The following is a 26,734-nucleotide window of genomic DNA, read 5'->3' as shown; positions in this document are numbered from 1 at the left end:
TGAATATATGTGGCGTCAAATTTATGGGAAAAATCATGAAGATACTTTTCACAATATTGTTACTCAAATTGCGAATAGCTATTCAGGTCCAACTGTATGATTTGTACTCATGAATTTTTTTTCTGAGAAAGTTTCGTTCCGTTCATTTTATGTTCTTCATTGTGTTTTTTTTTTTTTTTTTTTTTTCTCATATTAAAAGCAGATTTTTGGAGTTGATGAGTGCTTTTACTGTATTATTGATTTAGGTTTGGTTACGAAAAAAGGAAAAGGTTTCTTTGTTTTTCGTTGTATTTCATAACCTGAGCTTAAATGGTAGGTTAGGAAATAAAAGAGAAGGTTTCCTTGTATTTCGCGACCTAAACTTAAACGTTAGGTTGGGAAATAATAGAAAAAGAAAGAAAGATTCTTTATATATACAGTATACTGAATAGCTATTAAGGTGCTGATTGACGTTATGATACGTGTGTATCCGCATGAGTGTCTTTAAAAATAAAAGTACATTAATAAAAAAATTAATATTTTATTAATAAACAATTTATGTGCTAGTCCACTCATGATGCTAAAGAAAAAAGGTTAGGTTACCCCCTCCATTTCGGGAGAGGTTCAAGCTCCCATTGGATTCAAGTGGAGGTAACCTGACCTATTTTCACCATTAGGGCATATTATTGAACAAGAAAATAAAAATACGGTCATAAAAAAATTTATTTTTTTATGAATGTATTTCTAAATATGACTGATTCTAAAGAAAAAAGGTTAGGTTACCCCCTCCACTTCGGGAGGGGTTCAAGCTCCCATGGGATTCAAGTCGAGGTAACCTGATCTTTTTTCACCGTTACAGTAAATGTTAGGGCATGTACGATTAGGACAAGTTACCATTAGTGCTGCTACAGTGATACTAAACCGATGTTATCGTGTGTTGTGTTCGCGCACCAATCAGCACGTCGTTTGCCACGCCTACCTGTCAATCAGTATATCGTTCTCGACTTTGCTCCAGACCGTTAACACCTACCGTCTGTTTACCGAGTGAGCAGCGCTAGAGTGCCGTATCGGCAAACTAATTTTCCGCGTAAGTTATCCGACGTTTCTCATCGTTCTCGTGCAGGCTTTCTTTACCTTCGCCGTGCAAATATATCCCCAATTCACAAAGGGGATCGTAGGGTGACATGGATTTGTTAAGGGAAAGTCTTGTCTGACAAATTTGATAGGATATTATGATGTGGTTACAACGGAACTGGATTCAAAAAATAATTTTGATATCATATACTTCGATTTCAGGAAAGCTTTTGACACGGTTGCGCATAGAAGACTACTGTACAAATTGGAGCAGAATGGTATTAAGGGTAAGTTGCTACAATGGATAAAAGGATGGTTGAGTGGGAGAAGACAAAGGGTGGTAATCAATGGGTGCTGCACTTCGTGGACTAATGTTATTAGTGGAGTCCCATGGGGTTCGGTGTTGGGTCCACTGTTGTTTTGTATATTTATTAGTGATATTGATGAAGGTATATCAGGCTTAATGTCGAAGTTTGCAGATGATATAAAGGTTGGCAGGGTTGTTAATGACAGTAATGGCAGTGTGCTACTGCAACAGGATCTAGATAATTTGGGCAGATGAGCTGAGAAGTGGCAACTGAAGTTTAACCTTGACAAATGCAAAGTACTGCATATGGGTAGAAGTAACCCTAGAGGAACATACCAACTGTGTGGTACTACGCTTAAGGTGGTAGAAAATGAAAAAGACCTGGGAGTAATTGTGCAGTCAGATATGAAGTTTTCTGAGCAATGCAGATAGGCTGCCAGAGCAGGTCATGGGGTTTTGTCAATGATATATAGGAATTTTGCTAGCAGGGAAAAGGAGGTGATTGTCCCTCTGTATAAGGCAATGATCAGGCCACGCCTTGAGTACTGCATACAGTTCTGGAGGCCTCATTTTAGGAAGGATGTAGATTTACTTGAGCTTTTACAGAGAAGGGCAACAAGATTGGTGAGGGGAATGAAGGGATCCTCTTACCAAGAGAAGCTTAAGTTCTGCAAATTGCAATGGCTGGAGACTAGGCACCTGCACGGTGATCTGATTAAGGTGTATAAGACCTTGAATGAGTTGAGTACACTGAATTCTGAAGGGATTCTTCCACTTGTTCAGATTACGAACCTAAGGGGGCATAAATTCAAATTAAGTAAAGACAGATGTAGAATAGATGTTCGGAAATTTGCCTTAACCAGTGGGTGGTTAATTGCTGGAACAAACTTCCATCTGTCGTGGAAGTTGATGGGTTAAATAAATTTAAGGAGAAACTGGACAAACATTTAGAAGGAATGGTTGTGTGAATTTTTTTTTTTTTTTTTTTTGGCTGATGCTGCATAAGCTCATACCCTTGCTTTCTTCCATCACATGCCACTACTACCCTTAGCCATAATTATGTCAGCTTCCTTGGGCTCAGGAAAAGTACCCATGGACCGGAGATGTGCAAATGTGACCCCAATTCACAAAGGAGGATCAAAGGGTGTGACACAAATAATTACAGAATTGTTAGTTTAACTTCTGTTGAGGGGAAATTAAAGGAGGCACTAATTAAAGAAGCGCTGCAGGATCATCTAGACAGCACTTCGGTTATACTTCGGACACAGCATGGGTTTCTTAAGGGGAAGTCTTGTCTAACCATTTTGATTGGATACTATGATGTGGTTACAAAGAAACTGGATGCAAAAAATAATTTTGATATCATATACTTGGATCTTAGGAAAGCGTTTGATGCTGTTGCACATGGAAGACTACTGTACAAATTGGAGCAGTATGGCATTAAGGGCAAAATGGCACTATGGATAAAGGGATGGTTGAGTGAGAGAAGACAGAATGGTATCAATGGACACTGCTCTCCTTGAAATAATGTTATTAGTGGAGTCCTCCGGGGTTCAGTGTTGGTTCCATTCTTGTTTACTGTATTTATTAAAGATACTGATGAAGGTATATCAGGTTTAATGTCTAAGTTTGCACACATGATATGAAGGTTGGCAGGTTTGTTAATGACACTAATGACATTACGCTACTGCAAGATAATCTAGAAACTTTGAGTGGTGGGCTGAGAAGTGGCAACTGAAGTTTAACATTAACAAATGTAAAGTACTGCATATGGGTAGCAGTAATCCCAGAGTAATATATCAACTGTGTGGTACTGCATTCAAGGTGGCAGAGAATGAAAAGGACCTGGGGATAATTGTGTAGGCAGATATGAAGTTTTCTGAATAGTGCAGACATTTTGCAAGAGAAGCTCATGGTGTCTTGTCAATGATATACAGGAATTTTTCTTACAGGGATAAGATGGTGATTATCCCCTTGTACAAGGCAATAGCCCGGCCACATCTTGAGTACTGTATACAGGTCTAGAGGCCTCATTTTAAGAAGGATGTAGAGCTGTTGGAACGAGTACAGAGAAGGGCAACAAGATTTGTGAATGGAACAAATGGTTACTCTTACGAAGAAAGGCTTAAGTTTTGCAAATTACAGCGTCTGGAGACCAGCCACCTGCGAGTTGATCTGATTGAGATGTATAAAGCCTTGAATGGTTTGAGCATGCTCAATGCTTATGGGATTCTTTCTCTTGCTCAGAATAATCACCTGAGAGGACAAAAATTCAAATTGAATTTTGTAGGATAGATGTGTGGAAGTTTGCCTTTAGCCAGAAGATAGCTGATTGCTGGAGCAAACTTCCATCTGCCATTGTAGAAGTTGATAGCTTAAAGAGATTCAAGGCAGAACTAGACAAACATTTGGAGTGAGTGGATGGGTGAAATGAGAAGGGTGTGTGTGTGTGCGTTTTTTTTTTTGGCTGATGCTATATAAGCTTGCTTTCGTGCATCATATGCCTCTACTCTACAACTATGCGTTGGTAATGCTAACTGTTTCTTGCAGAGTCACAGAGAGGTGATTCGCAATCTAAGTGGGATTGAATTAAAGTTTTATAAAGGTGTAAGAAGAAGTCTCTATCGGCACCCCAGAAGTTAGTGGAGACAGCTCTTAAGATGTTGAATTTCTTTAGACAGGCCGTTCAAAGGTAGGCTATAGGAATGGAAAAACATCCCCTGAAAACTGGTCTGGAGACACTGCAGTGGGGAGCAGACACGACAACTCGCCGGTCCTGGAGATAGGTCTTGATGCATCTATATAAGTTTTCTGGGACATGCGCTCTTCGGAGCCTGCCCAGGACGCTGGGCCACCAGAGGGAATCGAAGGCACCAGCAAAGTCAAAGGAGATTATTAGAAAGTATTTGGAGTTGCAGTTGGTAGCAGCTTCAATGATTGTTTCCAGTGCATCAATCGTGGAGCGTCCTTTCTGGAAACCGTACTGCTTAGGTGAGGAGAGACCAGCGTCATTGTAGTGGGCTTCTATTCTATGGGAGATCATCCATTCGAGAAGTTTGCTGAAGACTGGCAGCAGTGCAATGGGCCGGTAAGATTGTGGCAGATCATGTGGTTTGGTTGCATTCTTCAATATAAGTCTAAGGATTGCAGTCCTCCATTGTGTGGGGAAGAATCCTTGGTGGAGACAGTGGTTTAACAGGTTGAGTATTGTAGTGGGAATAAGTTCAATGGCCTTCTGGATCAAGCATGTCTCTGCCCAGAGCCTTCTTGTTTCTGATTCTAGATGCAGCTAAGTTGAGCTCGGTTGTGGTGAAGGGTTCTTCAGTTGCAGTTGTGTGATATGTTTCATTTTCCGTGCAGAGCTGTAGCTGTTCCAGTGTGTGTGGGTCAGCAGGCTGCTGGAATGTAGCGTCTAGAATATTATTGATAGTATCTTGCCACGATCTGGTGTACAGTCCGTTCGGTAATTTTGTTGTTGATACGACCTCGCCTCTGGGGAGCTTGTTAGTGGTCACTTTGTACACAATCCCCCAGGGATCGGCGTTCCCTTCAGTGCTTACCAGGGCTTCCCATGAGCACCTTTTGCACTGTTTTATTGTTGTGGTATACTGGTTCCTGGTCACTCGATATTGCTGCAGTAAAGCCTCTGTTTCTTCTGGAGGCCATGTTCTTCTTGCACGTTGATAGCGTTTTCGTCGGTAACTGACTTCGCGTCTAAGAGTCTGGAGTTCAGGTGACTACTAGGGGACAGCACCAGGTGTGAATCTCTTCTTTTTGATAGCCTTGTTTGCAGCATTACTAACAACGATACTAGCGACATTGTCGTCCTACAAAGGGTGTGAGCTTTTGGAGAATGTTGCAGTTGGGTAGTCTCAACCAGTAGATCGCCAGATCGGAGTCATCTTACTGATTCAGGTGAGCCTGCAGCAGTCTCAATGCATTTCTGCACAAAGAATGCCGATAGTTTGCTCAGAGGCTGTTCTGATAGCGAATGTAAGATGAGAAAAGCTGGTATCTCCTCTTGCAAGGTTGTTTTCAATCTCTTAGGTTGAGAAAAGTCAGTTTCATTGTCATTTGTCCCTGTTCTTGAGCTCAATGGAGAGTGAGAACAATGAGGGTGAACTCCTGCCCCACCATAACACACTGATCTCACAATTAACAGAGCTTGAGCAAAACACTTTACTTAGAAACAGATTGGAGAGCTTCTTGGGTAATGATGCCAGCAGGATTACTGAATCCTCCTACCCCAAGATCACAAAATAGTGGGGAACTTAGAAAAGATGCTATATAAGTTGACAGTAGATATTGAGATACTCAAAGCCACATGGCCCCAAGTGTCAAGTGATTTTCTGTGATATATAGAGTGCTCTTTCCAAGCGATTAAATTGTAGTTCGTTTCTAGTGACTTTTTCTCTTTTGTTCACTTCAAGTGGTTCTGTGCTTAAAGTAAAAACCCAGAAAGGAAATCTACCTTTCTTTATTTAGTGTGTATATATATATATATATATATATATATATATATATATATATATTTTTTTTTTATGTGAACCCCAAACACGAGAGGTATTAGGACCTATAGTACTTAGTACCATGCTTGGGTTTGAGGTTAAGAAGACGAAAGAAGATATTTGTTGACATTGGACTTGAACTTCTGTAGATGTAATTTTCAGGAAATACGTATGAAGGAAGGTTGTTCCAGAAAACGGCAGTTGAATGAATAAATGAGGAAGATGAAAAGTTGGTTCTGTGGGTTTGAAGTTGGACAGTAAATGGATGTTGGCTGGTGGCGGCATGTGTTCGGACTGTTTTGAAAGAGAGAGCAGGAATTATAGAAGCCAATTCAGAAGAACAGTGCCCATGGAAGTATCTGTAGAAGAGGCATGCAGCAGAAACAGTGCGTCTATGAGAAAGCGAGTGGAGAGACTCTGTTACAGATGAATCATTAATTAACCTAACTGCCCTCTTCTGAATGGAATCAAGAAGCCGGAGAGAGGTTTTGGGGGCACCACCCCAGATATGGGAACAATATTCCATGGCAGGGCGAATTTGCGATTTATACAGAGTGAGCAGCTGTTTGGAAGAAAAGTAACGCTGAGAACGAAAGAGAAAACCAAGTTTTTTAGATGCAGAGGAAGCAATATTTGTAATGTGCTTGAGCCAAGAGAGATTAGAAGTCAGGGTAATCCCCAAAAGAGATATATCATTTTGCCTAGAAATCGGAGTGTCACTAAAGATAAGCATAGGAGTAGAAGAATCCTTTTTGTGAAATATAAGACAAGACTGAGTTTTAGAAGGGTTGAAATCAACTAAGTTGTCTTTGCCCCACTGGAGAATTACCTGAAGATCGGCATTTAGGGAATTGGTAGCAGATTTTCGAGAAGTTGAAGCTGATTGAGCAGGACAAGGTTTCTCAAAATGGAAAGTTGAATGCAATGTGCTACCATCGGCAAAACTATGGATAGGATTTCCAGTCAATGGAAGAAGGTCATTGATATACAAGAGGAAAAGAGTGGGGGGAAAGAACTGAACCTTGGGGAACACCGGCATTAGTGGAGAAGTTAGAAGACAGAGAGCCATCTACCATCACCCTCAGTGAGCGATCAGAGAGAAAACTGGATAACCAATTACTAAAAACAGTTGGCAAACCATAAGATGGAAGCTTGTTTAGAAGACCTTTATGCCAAACACGATCAAAAGCCTTTGAGATGTCAAGAGCAACTACTTGTGTTTCACCGAACCTTTCCACTGAATTAGTCCATAAATGGGTAACATAAGCCAGAATATCTCCAGTGGATCGACACTGACGGAATCCATACTGGTGATCGTTGATCAGACGGAAGGTTTCTAGGTAGTTTAAGAGTTGGCGGTTAATTGATTTCTCCATTACTTTAGAAAGAGTAGAAGTAATTGCAATGGGACGATAATTGGATGGGAGGGATTTGTCACCCTTTTTAGGAACTGGCTGGATATGAGCAAATTTCCAAGCAGAAGGAAAAACACCTTTGGAATAAGAAAGTGAAAAAAGGCGGCAAATAAGTTCAGGAGCACAGGTTTTGAGAACAAGTGGAGAAATACCATCAGGACCTGGAGCTTTCTTAGCATCAAGATTCATCAAAATTCTTCTGATATCCTTTTGACGGAAGACAACAGGAGGCATTGAATGGAGCGTTTTGGGAATGGTGGGAGGTGTTTTACCAAGATCATTAATACACGAGCTGGAAGAAAAATGGGATGCTAGAAGGTCAGCTTTATCCTTGGCTGAAGTGGCAACAGAACCATCTGGTTTGGACAGAGGTGGGAGTAAAGATGGGCAAAAGTTGCGGCCAATAGCTTTAGCAAGAGACCAGAATGCTCGGCTACCATTAGGGCAAGAAGCAAGTTTTCTACTCTTAGCCTGTTCAAACTCTAGTTTGGACTGGTTAATAACTGCTTTACAACTGTTGCGAGCTTTGGTGTAGGCAGAAAATGAAACTGAAGAATTAGAAACAAGCCAATTACGATATGCAACATTCATCTCTTGGACAGCCTTAGCACATTTATTGGAAAACCAAGGTTTAGATAAAGGACGAGATTTTAAAGTGGAGTGTGGGATAAAGGATTCCATTCCTGCAAGAATAATTTCACCGACACAATCTGAGCAAACGTTGACATCAGAAGTTTTGAAACAGTAATCCGACCAAGGAAAAGAAGAAAAGAAGTCTCGCAGGTCATCCCATTTTGCATTCTTGTAATGCCAAACAACACGTGGTTGGGAATAGCCATGAGATAAAGGTTCCATTGGAGAAGAGACAATCACCAAGTTGTGATCTGAAGTTCCTAAAGGACCTCTCACTTCGACCGTGTACTTAGAAGGGTTGTTTGTGAGAAAAAGATCAAGCGTATTGGCTGTATGATTAGGATTGTCCGGTATTCTTGTAGGTAAATGAACAATCTGTGCTAGGTCATTAGTAATTGCAAAAGCCTCAGCATCTCGACCTGCTGGGTCGGTGTGACTAGAAAACGGAAGCCAGCTGGAGTTGTGAACATTAAAATCACCAAGGAAAATTACCTCACTGTTAGGAAAGTTGGACTGGAGAAAGTCAAGTTGCAAAGAGAGGAAGTCAAAGAGCTCCAAGTGATTAGTGGAGTTGGGAGAACGGTAGAGACAACAGATGAATTTGACACAATGAGGTAGAGAGATTTTAAGCCAGAGAAGATCAAAGAGAGGAGATTCCAAATTGCCAAGTCTCTGACAGGGAATATCAGAACGGACATATGCACAAGTACCACCTTTGAGGCGAAAGGAATCATACAGCGAATAATTTGGGCATCTGAGATGAGCAGTAGATGAATCAACCGATAACTGAGATTCTGTCAGAAAAAGTACATGGGGTTTGGCAGACTGCAAGTGGAAATGGACATCGTTGAGATTAGAATTGAGACCACGTATATTTGTGAAATGAATTAGGAAGTCCTTGGGAGGTTTAGATCTTTTCGCAGATAAGCTTGCTCTATTAGTTTGACAATTCATGGTGTATTCAATAGTAAGGAAAAGTAGGTGGGACATGCTGTATGAAGTAATGAAATTTTTGGATATGGCGTACATGTGGTAAGAATATACCCAGATCCTTGACATAACGTGGCCTCGACAATGCTCCCCGCATACACACTACTCGGACTCCCTCCAGTCACTATCTGGCAGAGTAGAGGTAGCAAGATTATACACTACCTGATCCGGAAGCTTCCTAGAGAGTTACCAATTGGTTCAGTCCGGTGTACTAACTAGCGGCCGGCCTGCGAACACCGTTTTAGAGCTGTACCTTCGAAATGTAAGGAATACTGGATCTCGCCACGACATTCATCATAACCTCAAAAGTCATCAATCATACTGCATGATGGAAGAGATACGGAAAGGTTCACCGGAACTTAGCTCTAGGGACTAAACATAGGTTCCACCATTTCAAGCCTCCAATAAGCAAAGTGGTGGTATTTCACCGGTTGATGAGAGTCATCTACCACCTAGCATATACAATACAAGGTGCTACCCAGATGTTCCCGAAATTTGAATGTCTCACGGGGACTAGGTCTAGTTTGGACTTGTGGTGCTAGGTAACACTGCATGCATCCTCTGTGAATCAGTGTGCCACATAACACCAGGCTGGATAGAATCATTGAATATTTATGTGCAGTTCTTTGGCAGTGTGTTTCACATAGTTTGCGATTGTTGCAATGGCTGATATGAAAGGCTGATATGTGCTTGCATCAAGTTTTGTTTCCTTCTTAATGATACAGCAGCAGAAACCCATAAGAAGTTGAAACAAGCTTTTGGTAACAATGCTTTAGGTGTGACAGATGCAGACCTACTACTGGTTTAACTGTTTTAAAAACGGTTAAATGTCGGTTAACAGTGACAATTGCTCTGGGCATCCATAATCGAACACCATCCCCCAGGAAAATGTCGCAAAAGTTCAGGCGGCGATCTGTGAAGACCACAGGCGGACCATCCACGATATTTGTGGCATTGTAGGACTATTATACAGCATGAGTCAATGGATTTTGTCAGATGAGTTGAACATGAGAAGGATTGTGGCCAAGTTCATACCACAGTTACTGAGTGAAGACCAAAAGCAGCATAGCATGGAAGTTAGCAGAGATCTTCAAAAATAGACCAGGAGTGATCAAAACTTCCTTTCTACAGTTGTCATGGGTGACAAGAGTTGCGTGTATGGGTATAACCCAGAAACCAATCATCCCAGTGGAAGAGCCCATCTTTGCCCTGATCAAAGAAAGCCCGACAAGTGAGAAGCAATGTGAAGTCCATGCTGATGTGTTTTTTTGGACATTGACGGAATTATCCATAAGGAATTCGTCCCTCCTGGCCAGATCGTCAATGCAAAGGTCTACTGCAAATATCCTGAGACGGTTAAGGGAAGCCATCAGGAGGAAATGTCCAGAGAAGTGGTGCACAAAGAACTGGGTCATTCATCATGACAACGCGCCGGCCCACACATCTCTCACTGTGGTGCAGTTTTTGGCATCCAACAACATGACAATTGTACCCTATCCCCTTTATTTCCCAGACAGCCCGCTGTGCCTTCTTCCTCTTCCCAAGAATGAAAACCAAGCTGAAGGGTAGAAGATTTGACAGTGTAGAGGATATCAAAACTGAATCGCAGGTGGTGTGCTGAATACTATGACGTAGGACTTTCAGGGTGCATTCAAATCGTGGGAGAAGCACTGGAATCAGCATTTACGCTCTCGGGGGGAACTACTTTGAAGGTGACGGTGGCGAACAAGACACAGGGTGAGTCTAATTTATTTTGTGAACTTTTGGGTAGCATCTCGTACATATATATACACACACCAAATAAAGAAATATACTAACATATATATTAATTACTAACAAACTCTAACTTTTACAACCACTTGGTCACTGGTGGCACCGCTCCTGACACATGTGGCAGGGTCCATAATCTGGGAGAAGAAACTCACTCTCCCAGGGCTAAAAGGAGTAACAATGGACTTAAATAATTTTCCACCTTTAGAGCCATCAAAGCTCAAGGTCAGAAATATCAATTACACTAACCAACCTAAAAGGCTTCAAAGAGAAGCATAGTGTGCTAACCTACCTAACTTTCTAGTGATATAGTCTGTGTTTATTCAGCCTGTGGGCAAGTTATCACCATTTATGATCCAAAAATAATTGGAATATATTGTAGGATCACCAAAAATGGTGAAGAGACTACAATCTAGAGACCTCCTGTTTGAAACAGCCACATCCAAACATTCTGGGTGGCTATTAAAGACAACATTTGGTGGGCTGCCGTATCTGTTACTCTCCATAATACCTTAAATTCATCGAAAGGCATCATCACAGAGTAACCTATTTGCAGTGTCTGAGGAGGAATTAGTTCAGGAACTTAGTAATCAGAAAGTAATAGGTGCAAAACAAATAATGATTAAAAATATGGAAATCTCATTCCAACTCAATCCATCATTTTAACTTTTGGCACTCCTGATCTGCCATCCACAGTAAAAGCTGGCTATTTAAACTGTCAAATTCGAATCCCAACTTCTCTTCGTTGTTTTAAATGCCAGATATATGGCCATTCTCAGCAGATATGCAGAAGTGAAACCACCTGTTTGTCCCAACTGCAAAGGAAGCTACCCTGCCTTTTCTAAATCATGTGATATGTGGAAAACTGGAAATAAAATTCAAAGATACAAGATAAAGCAAAGTCACATATCCTGAGGCATGCAGACAAATTATGTTGACCATGCCTAATCTATCCTATGTATCTCGCACCCAAAGCTATCTTTCAACTGCAGTTCAAATAGGTGCATCAATACCATGTAACACCTCTCTGGCAAACAGGATTAAAGCAACCTTATCAGCTTCCATAAAAAATACTCCTAAAACTAAAACCAGTGAAGCAACTGACACTAATTAGTATCCCAACTGATACTCTAACAGCCTCACATGATTAAGTGTTAAATCTTTGATGAATAAGTTTCAAAAATGAGTGGATGTCACACGTGAGTTTTCCAATAGCGGCAAGTTCAGTGGAGTGAGTTCCACCTGAAATTTTGAAGTTTTGTAAAAATGAAAACTACTTTGTTCATACACACCTTTAAACCTTAATCTGCTCTTATTTTGACTTGATAACCCAACACATAAGATAAAACTGTCAAAAATCAATTCAGAATTTCAAAAAAAATTGTTAGTTTTTTTGATGCAATACTATTTATATGGCACCAGATTCAATCCCACCAACTTCTGGATTTGAATTCCAAAGAATTTCAGCTTTTTTACTGCCAGACTGGAGAATTGCAGCACCTAAGATTAAGATAATTTGTGCCTAACCACACACATAATGATCTTTCTGAAATGACCTTGAAAACAAAACAGTGTGTGTGTGTGTGTGTGTGTGTGTGTGTGTAGAGAGAGAAATAAGGGGGGGGGGGTCAAAATGACATTTTTGCCACCTCTCAATACACTTCCACCACAAGCCAGTTTTGTTGAAGTCCTTTGACTGTCCTTCAAACAGGGTCACCGCAAGTGAGTAGGCAAGGTAAGCATTGCTTGTGGGCGGCAGTTCAAAAGGGTACCGAAATTTTTTTCAATATTGTTTTCTGATTGGTTAATGCTTATCACTATTCAACATTTAGGGTGACAAATTTTATTTTGCTTACTGATGGCACATAGGAACGTGGCGCTACTGACTTCTAAACCATAATTCAGTAGCAGAAATCACCTCATCAGCAGCAGCAAAGTGTTTTCTACGAAGAAATGACTTCAGGGCAGGAAAGAGGAAGAAATCCAGGGTGCAAGGCAGGGGCAATAAGCAGGATGCAGCAATATTTCAAACCGTGGGCAAGCCTCACTGTAGGATGCAAAGGGGCATTATTGTGGACCAGGTGAATAACTTTTTGACAACTAACCCTGTCTATTTTTTTTTTTTTTTCTCTCTTTTATAGCAGCACGTGGCTTTATGAGGAGGCTGGAATAATACTTCACCATCACAATACAGCCCTTTTGAAGATAATCTGTTAGTATTACTCCAAGCTGATTCTAAAAAACTGACAGCATTACCTTGTGATGGATCCAAGTTTCATTAATAGTGATGGATCCAAGTTTCATCCATGGTGACTAGCCACGAAAGAACTCCTCTTGCTTTTCCTGGCACATCGACAACATTTGCACATTATGCCTTTTCCTTCTTCTGGTAAGAGGTCAGAAGTCTGGGAACCCATCTAGCAGACACTTTACTCATATGCAAATGTTAATGGATGATGTTCTCCACAGACCCTTCACTAATTTGGAGTGCACTGATGCTAATGCAGCAATTTTCCAGGAATTAATACCTCAATTTTTGCAACACTCTCTTCTGTTACAGCAGTTTCTGGGTGTCCTGGGATTTCTTCATCAGCCCTGAGGTTCTTCCACATTTGAATTGTTTGTACCAATGTGCACAACACTGTAACCTGGGCAGTCTTCTCCATAAAAAAACAATAATGTCTTCATGAATTGTTTGGGTGTTTTCCCTTGCAGAAAGGGGAACCGAATGACTGATCTGTATTCAACTTTATTTGTTGTGACACTTCATTCAGCACTGCAAAGAAAAAAATGAATTGTCAGATCGAAACCAAAATTTGTATGGTTGCTATAGAGATTTCAAGGTATCAAACAAAAAAAAAAAAATTATCTTTCTTTCGCTACTTGAGTGAATACAAATTTTTTTTAACCACCCCTCATGCACACACATAAACACACACACATTGTGTAAAACTAAATACATGTACGTACTTCTTAAAAGGCTAATGTACTATTCCCCCCAATTCTTTATTCAGAACTTGATTGCCAGGATTAGCAGTTTTAGGTATACAGGTAGCCCTTGGTTTACGACGGGGTTCTGTTCCTGAAGGAACTGTTGCAAAAAAAAAAAAATCTATGCAAAATGAATCTTATTATATAATGTAAGTCAATGAGTTACATTCTAGGGCCCTTCTCAAAATTGACATAAGTAATAAAATATTATATTTAAAGCTCTGAAATGAATGCTATGAATGTAAAAACAGTATTTTTATGAATTAAATCAATTAAATGTAATATGATATAAAATAACAAAACTAAATTTAATTAAATTTCGTACATTTAATTTGATATGTTCTAAACCCAGACCAAAAGTTTTAAGTGCCAATGTAGGGCCCCTGCATTGATCTTTTTTGTCAGTGGCGTAATGCAGAGATTTTATTTCTCTGATGATGTCCCTGGTTGAGGATCTTCCCTTTTTTTGAAGAAAACATGCAGCGTTAACTGTCGAGATTTCCTCTTTCTTTATTTGAGAATTTCAGAATAAGGGCTAATGGATACAATTACACTCCTTTTCACTTTCGTGCTTTGCTCCCAGTCATGGTCAGTTTACAGAGCTCATCAGTGAGGGTCTCCATGACTGAAAGGATACGCTATACAGTGCTGGTATTCATAGATTTTGGAGGAGGCTCTTCATCTTTTTTTTCTCTTCTTTTTGTTGGCTTAGTTCTTTAGCCAATTCTTCCAAGTGTTCATTGGAATGTTGTCCATTGTTATCCAACAGCTCTGTTACATCTTCAGCTGTAACCTCACCCAATCCTGACTCCTGCACCAGCCTGCCAATGTCTTCAACAATGTTCTCCATTGACTCTAATCCTGTGAATTTGTGCATAAATTCTGGGAGAAGCTTGTGCCACACTCTATTCAAACAGTTCACTGAAACTTTCTCCCAAGCTGTGTTAATGTTATTAATGCCCTTTAAAATGTCAAATGAACACCAATAATCCTTGATAGTTTTGTTTGACCTGTCCAAATCACTCAACCCTTTCCATGAAGATTTGGTGGTGATAATAGGCTTTAAAGGTTGTTATTACCCCCTGGTCACTTGGTTGAAAAATGGAAGTGGTGTTTAGTGGCATGTAAACAACACTGATGTCCAGAGATGTTCCGACTTCAGCAAGGATTGCAGGATGGCCAGGGGCACTGTCCAAGAGAAGAGCCTTGGCTGATAACTCATTCTCTTGACAAAAACAAAGCAAAGTAGGGCAAAAAAAAATTGTGTACCAATCCAAGAAGATTTCTTGTGTCACCCAAGCCCTCCTGTTCCATTTCCAGTAGACAGACAATGTGGCTTTGTGTAGGCCCTTGAGAGCATGTGGTGTCTGTGAATGGTACATCAACATTTGTTTTAATTTTAAAGTGTCAGAGACATTTGCACCCAGCAGAAGCATTAGCCTGCCTTTTGCAGCCTCTAAACCTGGTGCAGACTCCTCTTCATGAGCAATGAAGGTTCGTGATGGTAATTTCTTCCAATAACGCCCGGTCTCATTAACCGGGCTTTATTGGAAGAAATTAAAATTAAATCAGGAGGATAATTACCCTCCTTTACAATGGCTTGAAACTCTACAGGTAATGTAGAGTTTCAAGATAATGTAATGTAGAGTATCAGAACATGCTGTCTTGCCACTTAATTTCACGCAGCAGCACTAACTTCGAGATTTAAATCATATGAACCATCACATGCTATCTAAAAATGTCTCATCACCACCCTCTTTTTTCTTAAGATCTTCAAAAATTGACTTTGCCTTATCAATCATAACAGCATGAGTCAATAGAATGTTTTCTTGATTTAAGTTATCCACCCAAAATAACAATAATTTCTCTATTTTTTTCTAAAAGTTTACTTCTGCTATAACTCACTTCAGTTTCACTTACTGTCATAGCATGTTGCATTGATTGTTTTATTTCATCTGCATTTTTCACTATGGTAGTGGATGGAGGAAATTTCATACTTCTACATACACATTAGGATGTGTCTGACCATCTTCCATTCTGTGAATTACCTCGATCTTTTTTTCCAACGTGATAGATCTATGTGACTTTTTGGAGAAATTTTCACATTCACTTGGCTTTACTGCACTTCTCTTAGTAGACATGGTGGCTCTTATTTTATTCATTTAATCAACAATTTTTAATTAAAACTCACAAACTAACACTGTAGAATAGTGGCCCAACAATAGTACAACAAGCAAACTGAGTGTTCCTCTCCTCTTATCTCTGGCCATCTCATCACTGATTGGCTCAGATGGTATGTGGGGATGGCTCTCATCTCTCTCTGACTGCTGTTCCTTTACATCATATCTGATATTTATAGTTGCACATTTTTGAAATTTCTGATATTTTTGGCATTCTGGTTGCAAAACTATCATTATTGTGAATCAAGACAAAACAAGCAGTCATAAACCAAGGACTACCTGTACTAAAATGATGGACCATAACCGTATTACCATAAAATGATGTCATTCACTGATTGAATGCATGGATTCTTGAAGCTTATGTTTTTTAACCACTTATTATAAAACCATTAACTTTTAAATATTCAATCTTATGTTAAAAAGCATTACATAGTGAAACAAATTGAAAGATGAAAACAAGACACTTCCAACTACAAGTTAGTAAGTTGGATGGATTACACAGCAAATTAGGCTGTTTGTTATTTGATTTTTAGGAGCATTAGCAACTAAGGCCATATTGCTCCGGGATATGCGGTGGTCACATTTCGTGACCTTTCCGCATCCTTCGTATTTGGTGGTGACGGGCTCGAACCCCGGTCTAATCAAGAAGCGTGTGCTACGCACTGCTGCTCCTTCCCACCTGGCTACGGAAGCACCTGCAAATTAGGCAAATCCATTGGAGATAATGAACAAATGAGAAATGGCAGGAAAAACTACATAAAATTAACAAATCAGACATTCTGTAAACTCAGAAATACATTTAAACACTTAAATAAAAGCTAACCCCCCCCCTACAAACAGACTAAAGAAATAGGTCATTAGTTAATAAAATATCAAGTAATAAAATCAAGAGTTTAAAATCACAATGCTTAGTGATTTGAAAACTATTTATAACATAACTCTATATCAAATATCTATATCATTGACAAAGGCACAGTATTGGTTATCACATTTTTAAGGTAATACACAGTGTACCTTTCCTCAGAGAATGGCACTCATTACAAAGGTGCTGAAAGCAATTGACTGCAGTTCCAAATGAGTTGTTTGCAATTTTTTTAATGTTTTAAAGTAATTGTGATGCATCAGTGATATTAGCCAGTATTATTATTAGTAGTAGTAATAAAATGATGCAAGCAAAAAAAAAAAAAAAAAGAAAAAAGCCACACTTCCAATTTCACCTGTCCATCCCTTCTGATAGTTTATCTAGTTCTTTGAACTAGATAGATTAACCACCCTATGGCTGAAGGCAAATTTCCATATATCCCACCTGCAACCATCCTTCTTCAATTTGAATTTATAACCCTCTCGTGTGTAGTCTGTGAAAGAAGGATTCCATCTGCATTGAACTTACTCAATCCATTCAGGGCCTTAAACATGCCAATCAGATCTCCTTGCAGGTTCCTAGCTCCAGATGCTGCTTGCAAAACTGAAGCCTTTCCTGGTAAGAGCCCCTTTTGTTAATCATTCATGTTGCTCTTCTCTGCACTTGTTTCAACAGTGATGTCCTTCGTAAAATGAGGTTTCCTTTAACCATTGTCTTACACAATGGCATAATTACCTACTTAATTCTGGCAGAAAAATTCCTCTATATCAATGACAAAACCTCAAGAGCTGCCCTGGAAACTTGTCTGCATTGCTCAGAGAACTACATATCTCACTGAAGAATTATCCCTAGGTCATTTTCATTTTCCACTGCTTAGATTAATGTACCACCAAGTTGATACATTAATCCGAGTTTACTACTCCCCATATGATACACCACAAATTTTTCAATTGCCATTTCTGAGCTTATCTGGCTAATTTTTTTCTAGATCTTGTTGCATTAGTATATCCTTATTACCGTGATTAACTACCATGCCTACCTTTGTATCTTCTGCAAACTTAGACATTAAGCCTGATATGCCTTCATTAATTTTATTAATAAATATAAAAAACAATAATGGGCCCAGCACCGAACCCTGTGAGACTCTACTAATAACATTGATAACCATTCTCTGTCTTCTTCCACACAACCACCCTTTATCCATAGCAGCAACTTGTTCATAATGGCACACTGCTCCAATTTGTATAGCATGTGCCATAGGCTTCGGTTCTGTGTCACCTGCTAATTTATATGCATCCCACACATTTTTCCTCTCTGCCATGAGCCTCGTTAGTTCATCTAACATCTATTATGTGCAACTTTTATGTGCAACAGTATCAAAAGCTTTTCTAAAATCTAAGTATATGATGTCAAAATTAATTTTTATATCCAGTTCCTTTGTTACTGTGTCAATCAGATTAGTCAGACAAGATTGCCCCTTAACTATACTGCAGTATAACTGCATTATTTCTTTAACCAGTGGTTCCATTATTTTCCCTGTAACAGAAGTCATGCTAACAGACCTGTAATAATTGCTCATGTCACCCTTTGACCCCTCTTTGAGAATAGAGATACATTCACACAACTGCAGTCAACAGGAATTGCCCCTGAATCCAAGTATACTCTCCTAATAATGGCTAAAAGGTTTGCTTACCTCTTTTGCTGCCAACTTTAATATAACTGGATAGATATCACTGCCCCAGTTGTCTTTTTTGAATTTGGCTTCAATAATTCCTTGTCCACTTTCCTCTCAATTATCACAAAATCATTTAGCTCCCTGTTAGAATTTGACTCACTTCTGGGGTCCCCATCCCTAGAAAAATTCCTCATGTATGAACATAAATGCAAAATACCTATTCAGTTTGTCAGAAAACTGAGCAGGATCATCAAGAGTTAAACCATACAGATCTAGTTGTCCAATGTGATTCATCCCCCTTCCTTCTAGTGTTTACATATGTAAAGAAGTCTTTGCTTCTTTTATTTGCATTTTTTGCCAGAGACTTCTCAAAATCTGCCTTAGCTTGCCTAACCTCCTTCTTGACATGATTGCAGACTAGTTTATATCTACTGTAGGCATCTGTATCACCTTAATTTATATACATCCCATGTATTTTTCTTCTCTGCCACAAGTCTCATTAGTTCATCCAACATCAATTTAGCTCTAAACCTTGAAGAGTATATATATATATCTCTAAGTTAGTATAAAAAGCCTGGTGTCTTCAACAATTGCATCTCCGAATGCTTCCCATTTATAACTTGTTGCTGGTAATTTCATCAGCTGGTCTCACTGCATAGAATTTTAAAAATGTCTGAACTGCTGCAGTCATCTCTATGAAAGCAAAAACCTGTTCCCTTTGCTTTGACATTAGTTACATCTTTAAGTAAATTCCACATCAATATACTGTGATAATTGCCACCAGTGGGTCTTATCTGCAGATTTTTAATGCATGAAGGGTTGCTGCTAATAATCAGATAAAGTTTATTGCATTCTCTTGTTGTCTCTCTAACATGCTGTTATAGAAAACAATCATCCAATAAATTCACAAAAAAGTCTTGCTACTATGTGAGTGGCCAACCCACAAGGTCCAGTCAATAACTGGAAAGTTCAAGTCCTTCATTTTATGACATTCTGAGTTACTGGCCCACTCTATATGTCTGTACAGTTATTTGTTATACTCAATACAGTCATTAGGCCTATAGCAGACTCTTATCCTCATTTTTGTTTTCCCAGTGCTAATCTCACACCAAACTTACTCAACACTGCACTCTCCGCTCATCTACTGGATGCCTTAGATTTTATGTCCTTTTTAATTAAGAGCATGACTCCTCTCCTGTTCTGTCTTCCTTTCTACACACACACTGTATTCCCCATATTCAAATTCAAAATTCCCTATATCTGAGTGACAACATGTCTCTGATATCCCCCACATCTGCATTTGACGATTTGATCAGTACTTCAAATTCATCAAATTTCTTTACTATGCTTCTAGCATTAGTGCACGTACAAGTATACCTACAACTGTTTTTATTCTTAATAACCCTAAAACAGCCAATGTATTTCTTGTTCCATGAGGGCTCCTGGCAGGTCTTAAACTTCCAAACACTTTGCTCTCCATTATTTGTGAGTTTACGAAATGTCATTAATTTAACGTGCAATTATTTCTCCCATTTATCTTGTGTTTATGCATTGTTAACAACACAACTCACCACTAATAATCCAGCATTGCTAACATATTTTTGGAAGTGGGTTTTTTAATCTTTCAACTTAAATATCATTTTTTGATCATTCTCTTTAATGCATATTTATTTTTTTTTGATTCAGGATTGGCAGCATTGTATGTGCCACAAAATGTCCAATATGCAATCATAATTGCTCATGCACCCTATACTAAATGGATGATTTTTGAGCCTGTTTCTTGCCAATAAAAAATATATATATATATTCCCCTTTTCTTATATCTTATTTTCATAAATATGTGAAAAAACGTATTCTGAAGTCTGCACAATATATCTTCCAAATAAATTTTCAATGGTCTCATATGATTTATAGTTAATAAAAATGCAGTTTATATATCAAAAATTTAATGCTTATTCAGGAAGAAAAGGAGAAGAGAGATTAAAATTCTCAATACCCAAAATACATTGTATCCATTAATAGCCCTGTATTTTATAGTGGTGCAATATATTTCACTTGCTAATTCAAATGGTTTATACCTAGCAGTACTTTAATACAAATGTTCTTCAGCCCCCCTCCACCGGTCTTCACCATTTACTTCTGACAAGGGAATATTTTTTGAATGAACAAAAAATAACACCACAATTTGATACAGGCAAGAATTATTATCTCAAAAATATATTATAAATTCAAACTCACCAAGTTGTTGTGCCCAAGAGATAATTGTCCCTGTATCTTGTGCCATTCCTTCTGCTGCATAAGTAACCTCATCACCTATTGTCCATGCTACTATTGGATATAAACCTGAAAAAAAAAAAAAAATTTTTTTCGAGCTTTTGATCTGACCTATGAAAAAATTCAGAACTAAAAACGGTTTATACAATTATACTAAAGGAAAATCACATCCTAACATTCAGACTAAAAATCAGTAATCAGAGTGTAAATACAACTACAGAAACTCCCTGACTTACGTAGGGGTTGTGTTCCGCAGAATGTTACGTAAGTCGGAATTTCCCCCATGCTTGTGCAGCACTCGCAACTGTGCTCGCTGAATTGACTGAATCAAAAAAGAAATGTTCGATGAACATGTAAATAGAATTATTTATTGTATTTATTCAATTTTTTATCTCATGTGCAGGAAAAATTACAAAAGTGTGCAATTTAAAAAAATTTCAAAATTATAAAATTACAAAAAAAGAGAAGAGACAGGCATAATGTCAGTAAGATTTACCTCTCGAGCATCATTGCCAGAATCAATGTCTTCAGCTGATAAGTATGCCGCTGTGGAGGTTGAGGGTTGTGGAGACTTAGAAGAGGTTGGCCGCTCAACCTTACGAAAGAACATATTAATGGATGACTAGATGGTGGCTTTTTTCTTTTCATCATAGATTTCTTTGTAGCAAGCAAGCATGTCATTCACCCTTGCATTAACTTTTAAGAATCTTTCACTGTCAGGATCCATCTTCTCAAATCTTACTATTGCCGATGCAATTTCATGAAATGACATTGCCATCTCTCTGGTGATGAAGCATCTCGGCTCCTCATTTGGTTCATCTTGAGCTTCGTCAGCATTTTCTTCTTTCACTATTGCTGCCTGCAACAAGTCAATAAGTTCTTTGTTAGATAATTTCTTCTCTTCTTCCTCTATTAACTCCCCAAGTCTTTGGCATTAACTTCCAACTGAAGTAGCTCTGCAACCTTTACAATCTTATCTGTAACCTCTTCATATAATTCGTCTTTTTCAAATCCTTCGAAGCCTTTTACGTGCCGTGAGCATATTTTCTTCCACGTGTCATTTAAACAACTTTTAGTAATTTCCACCCAGGCCTTATTAATGTTTAAGATGGTGTGATAAATATTGTAAGATTTCCAAAAGTCTCTTAACATAAAATTTTTCTCATCATCTACTGCAGACTATGCTTGAGTAAATATTGTGTATAAATAGTATGCTTTTAAATTCGAAATAACACCCTGAACCATAGGTTGGATGAGTGAAGTCGTGTTTGGCAGTAGAAATATGACTCTCATGTTCGAATTGAAATCATCTAGCTGTGTAGGGTGTCCAGGAGCATTATCTAATAGAAGCAAAATCTTGAAAGGAACGTCGTTTGTCTTTTTAAACTCAGGAATGAAGCAGCATTTAAACCAATCCTCAAAGAGAGATATTGTTATCCATGCTTTCTGGTTCAATTGGATATCCATGGGTAGGGTGGCTTTATTGATGCCCTTAAATGCACGAGGATTGGTACACAAACATATCGCAAAATTTCTCTGCAACTGCAGAATTGGCACTGGCAACGTCACCGCAAACTTTAACATTGTGGAAACCAGCGCGATCCTTGAACCTATTAAACCACCCGTTGCTTGCTACGAACTTCAGTTGGGGTTCACTTAACTTATTATTAATATCTTTATAAATACTTGTTGCTTTTGCTTGAATGGTCATTAGACTCACTTCTGAATCTGATTTTACATCCATATTATTAACAGCTGTTCCATCTTCAATATAGCACCTGAACGCTGTTTTGTGATCACCGCTGATCTTAAGTGTGTTGATCCTTTGACATGTTCTTTTATATGCACACTGTCCTTTAAAATAGTACTCACTGTTAAAGCAGCGAGATCTAATTCCCTTGCAATAGATGACAAACTTTGTCCTGCTTTGTACTTCTTAATCATTTTCATCTTCATTTCTAAATCAATTTTGTTTCGTTTCCTGGCACTATCACCACTTGCACTTTCCATTTGTCCCTTTCCCTTCATCATTGTAATAAGTAAATAGGAATGAAGAGAAGTTTCTGAAAATTTGTTTTTTTTATATGATTGAAGATTTCAGTGAAGGGGAACTCATTTCACCACAATACCGTAACATAAAAACTCACAGAATTCCAGTTATCAGTATTATCGCAAATACAATAAGATAGAGTTTACTACCCGTTTATAATTAGATGCACTAACAGAAAAGCCCAATAAACCAGAAAGTGCAAATTGTTTTTATTGTTTTCTGGATGTGACCTCCAGAAACATTCTTTAAAAAATATCAAAAAGGTGTTCAAAATTGATTCTTATAATGGGAACATATGATAACAATGAAAGGGTAGTGCAATTTATTGGGTTCAACATTATGATATTTTCACGATACCTCCATTTATTCCTTAGGGATGCAAAATACGTTTCCACGATTTTTTTACAATTTGTACTGGCTGGCAAAAACTTACATAAAGTTGATTTCCCATAAGTCGAGTATTACATAGGTCGAGGAGTTCCTGTAGATAGTCTCTAGAAGTGTCCTGTGGGGAAGAGTATACTGGTTACTTTCTTTGTGGCAGCACTACCTCTACTATCAACCAATTCAAATTACCTCTCACATAGAGATGACTTAAAATACTTTGTTGCATCAAAGAAGCCAGGTGATTTATTTGATGTGTTACCTCGCAGTTACCATTAACCACGAGCTTAACAACAAAATATGTATACTAGAAAACTAGCTAAATGCCATTGGTTTGGAATTATACCCAGCAAAATTTGCTCAGATTACATACTTCAATAAATGAATAAAGAAGAGCATTAAGATCTATATTCAGGGTGGTATAAGTAAAAAAAAAAAAATTCAGTATCCAACGGATCTAGGACTCATGTGGAATAAAAATCTCACCTTCCAAAAGCATTTTAATCTCAGAAAGTTTAAAATATATACCAACATATGGGATGGACAATAAAATAGAAGCTTATAGGATTACCATTTCTAAAACACGCTGTCCCATATATATTAAAATTCATCATACCAAGATAATGTTACATGCATTGGTCATTTGCCTGCATGCATCCAATAAAACAGTTCCTCAGGCTGGAATACTGGCTGTTACAATTGATCAATCAAATAGTAGATAATTCTTTCACCACATCCAGAACTGACTTGAATGATTTTCAATGAATATGAACGTTCAACTTAAGACAGGGAGAATGCATTCTCCCCCACTGCAAAGGGTATCATGACTAATCAGGTTGATCTGATTAGTACTAGCACCCTAAAGATATTCTCAAATAACACCATAGAATTCTTTAATATTCTGGATACAAACTAAGACAAATTCTGCCAAGAAGCTGTACACAAAAAGATCTTACCCAAGCTGGTTGAGTAGCTTGGGTAAGATCAAATACAAATAAATAACTGTAAATGGTTTATAAAGTTAGGCTCACAGCACACATTCACTTCATTTCAAGTTAATTTGTATGATGCCTATAACTTAAATGGATTTCCTTATAAAACAATAGAACTGTGAAACGTATTTAATTCATATAGCTTTATTAACAGAGAGCAATCGATGGTTTTATCAGGGAAATTTAATCCAGCAATAGCCTATAATAAGTATAAATGTTAGCATTAGTAGAGGCATACAATGCAAGAAAGAAAGCTTATGCAGCATCAGCCAAAAAAAAAAAAAAAAAAACTCTCCCATTTCATCCCTCCATTTGTTCCAAATGCCTGTCCAGCTCAGCCTTAAACTTATTTAGGCTATCAGCTTCCACAACAAAAGATGGAAGTCTGTTCCACCAATCAACCACCCGCTGGCCAAAGGCAAACTTCCGCACATCCATTCTACAATTGTCTTTCCTCAATTTGAATCTATACCCCCTCATGTTCTTAATCTGAGCAAGAGGAAGAATCCCATCAGCATTCAGCTTGCTCAACCCATTCAAGGCCTTATACATCTCAATCAGATCACCTCACAGGTGCCTACTCTCCAGGCACTGCAATTTGCAGAACTTAAGCCTTTCTTGATAACAGCACCCCTTTGTTCCTCTCACCAATCTTGTTGCCCTTTGTACTCCTGAAAATATGAAATTGACAATATGAGATTGTTAACAGGAATTGACTGTAATGCATATCCTTCTAACCAGGGAGCTTTCTTGGGGTGACAACTCTGTTGATATCTTAAACACCTCATTCTTTCTTATTTTTCAAATATTTTGCCCCTAAGGTTTGCTGTGGATATTTTTTCCAATAATGATAATTAAGGCAACCACTTGTGAGTAAAGTGTGACAAATTTCTGCAAAATCTGTCACTCTGCAACAAACAAATCCTTTGCTTGAACTGTCCTGCTGCCAGTTGTCTGTTAGTAACCAAAAGTCTTTTGAGGTCACGAAAACCATCATGATGAATGAGGCCTAACAATTCCAACATTATTACGGTACACCAACTGTTATTCTAAAACAAAGAGCTTGCAGGAAGGCAAAATGATTAGGACTGCATCAGAGCAATCTCCAAATTGAAATACAAGAAAAAGAATGTGGATAAAGCTTTAAAATGGTTTTGGCTGCTAGACAGGCAGCTAAATAGTCATGGGACTAAACTGACAGGTTATGCTCTAGGAGTGCAACTGGTCAACTTGCGCACCTGCTGCTTCTACCTGCCTGGGGTAGGGGTGAGTAGTGTGAATGCATGGAGCACTACAGAGGCCAGCTATATTAAAAAGCTGGGTATACCTTGCAGTGTACACAACACATGAAAAATTTTATTTCATAAATGTTTTCTTTCCTCCCCACCACCAGCCCTTACATCATGAGGATAAACCATTAAAATGGGTTTGGCAGGCACACTGCCAAATAATTGGAGAGGAGAAGGCATGTAGGGAGTACCACTGAGCCAAACTATATTAAGAAGTTGGATTACAGTGAACAGATCACATTTGAGAGCTGCAAAGTTGACATTTTAATTACTTCATGATAGGAGGGAGTAACAATGAGAGCCTTATAAATCAATTTAACTCTGGAGAAACTGTGCAATAGCTCATGGGAATTTTTCTTTAACAGGAGAGAGCATTTTTAAAGGAATGGGATACATTTATATAGAACGGGTGGAAGAATATTTCTTGATGTTATCAAAGCAGTATTATGTGAACTGGAAAACTGCTAGCTGGGGAATACACAGATTAACAGCAGCAGCTGCAGACAGGAGGTGTAGTGATTCTATTGAGACATACAGCTGCCAGAAATTACAAGGTCTGCTGGGGGTCCTCACTGAACAAACAAATACACAGGCTGTGTTAGGGTTACTAAAATTAAAAGCAGGTGCTTGTACACTAATACTAGGAGTAGTAAACAAATTTTATGAATCTGAAGTACTAATCTCAGTCTTACTATGCAGTGGAACCAACTGATGATGCTATTTTTGGAGTGGGGTTTTAATGGCACATGGGCTACTATGGCCAAATTGTACCTGTTATGTTGAAGTGTTAATTAACATGTGGAACAAGATAGATCTAGAAGTGAGTATACGAGTTGATTATTTATAGGTAAGTAAGTAAAAAAAAACTCTGATAAATTGGCCTCATCTCCAATAATATGAATAACATGCAGAAGTTCATGTAAGTTACCTGCAGTGATCTGAAAGATGCAATTCTGGCTGAATGGTAATGTGTACACTCAATGGGAATATGCTTAACAGTAAGTAGATCCTCCTCCAGCAGTAAAAAGAGGTGTGCTGAATGTGTATAGCCAATTATCCCAGGGGCTCACATCTGGTGAGTATGGGCTTGGTACACCCGGGGTCCCGAGCTGGATATCATCATTCTTCTCTTTCTTGGTGATTCCCTTCTGCTTCTTGCACCATATGGCTAATAATAATAATAATTCACACTCTTGCAAGCACAACCTCTTCATATCTATTCAATCAGAAACTGGATCTCCTCAGCTGTGGATAATTTTATTTCAAGATGCTTGTTATATGTCTGGGTATACCACATTTGAGACCACAAGTCAGTACATATCCATTGTATGATTTGCTTGTAATTAGTACACAGAACTGGG

The 26,734-nt window shown here is 38.5% G+C and overlaps 1 protein-coding gene across 1 annotated transcript in view; it reads right to left on the bottom strand.

Annotated features, from left to right (window-relative positions):
- LOC150080822 (glycerol kinase 5) overlaps nucleotides 1-26,734 on the bottom strand; it is a 376,684-nt gene that overhangs the window by 68,456 nt on the left and 281,494 nt on the right. The window contains exon 13 of the mRNA XM_090382163.1: nucleotides 20,623-20,727. Coding sequence (XP_090238289.1) covers nucleotides 20,623-20,727 — 105 coding nt within the window. The remainder of the gene's footprint in view (nucleotides 1-20,622; nucleotides 20,728-26,734) is intronic.

Source organism: Mastigoproctus giganteus, chromosome 9 (assembly GCF_048544385.1).
Source record: "Mastigoproctus giganteus isolate SK-2022 chromosome 9, ASM4854438v1, whole genome shotgun sequence".
NCBI classification, from domain to species: domain Eukaryota; kingdom Metazoa; phylum Arthropoda; class Arachnida; order Uropygi; family Thelyphonidae; genus Mastigoproctus; species Mastigoproctus giganteus.
Note: the sequence above shows the minus strand (reverse complement) of the source record. Positions and strands in the feature narration are given on the sequence as shown.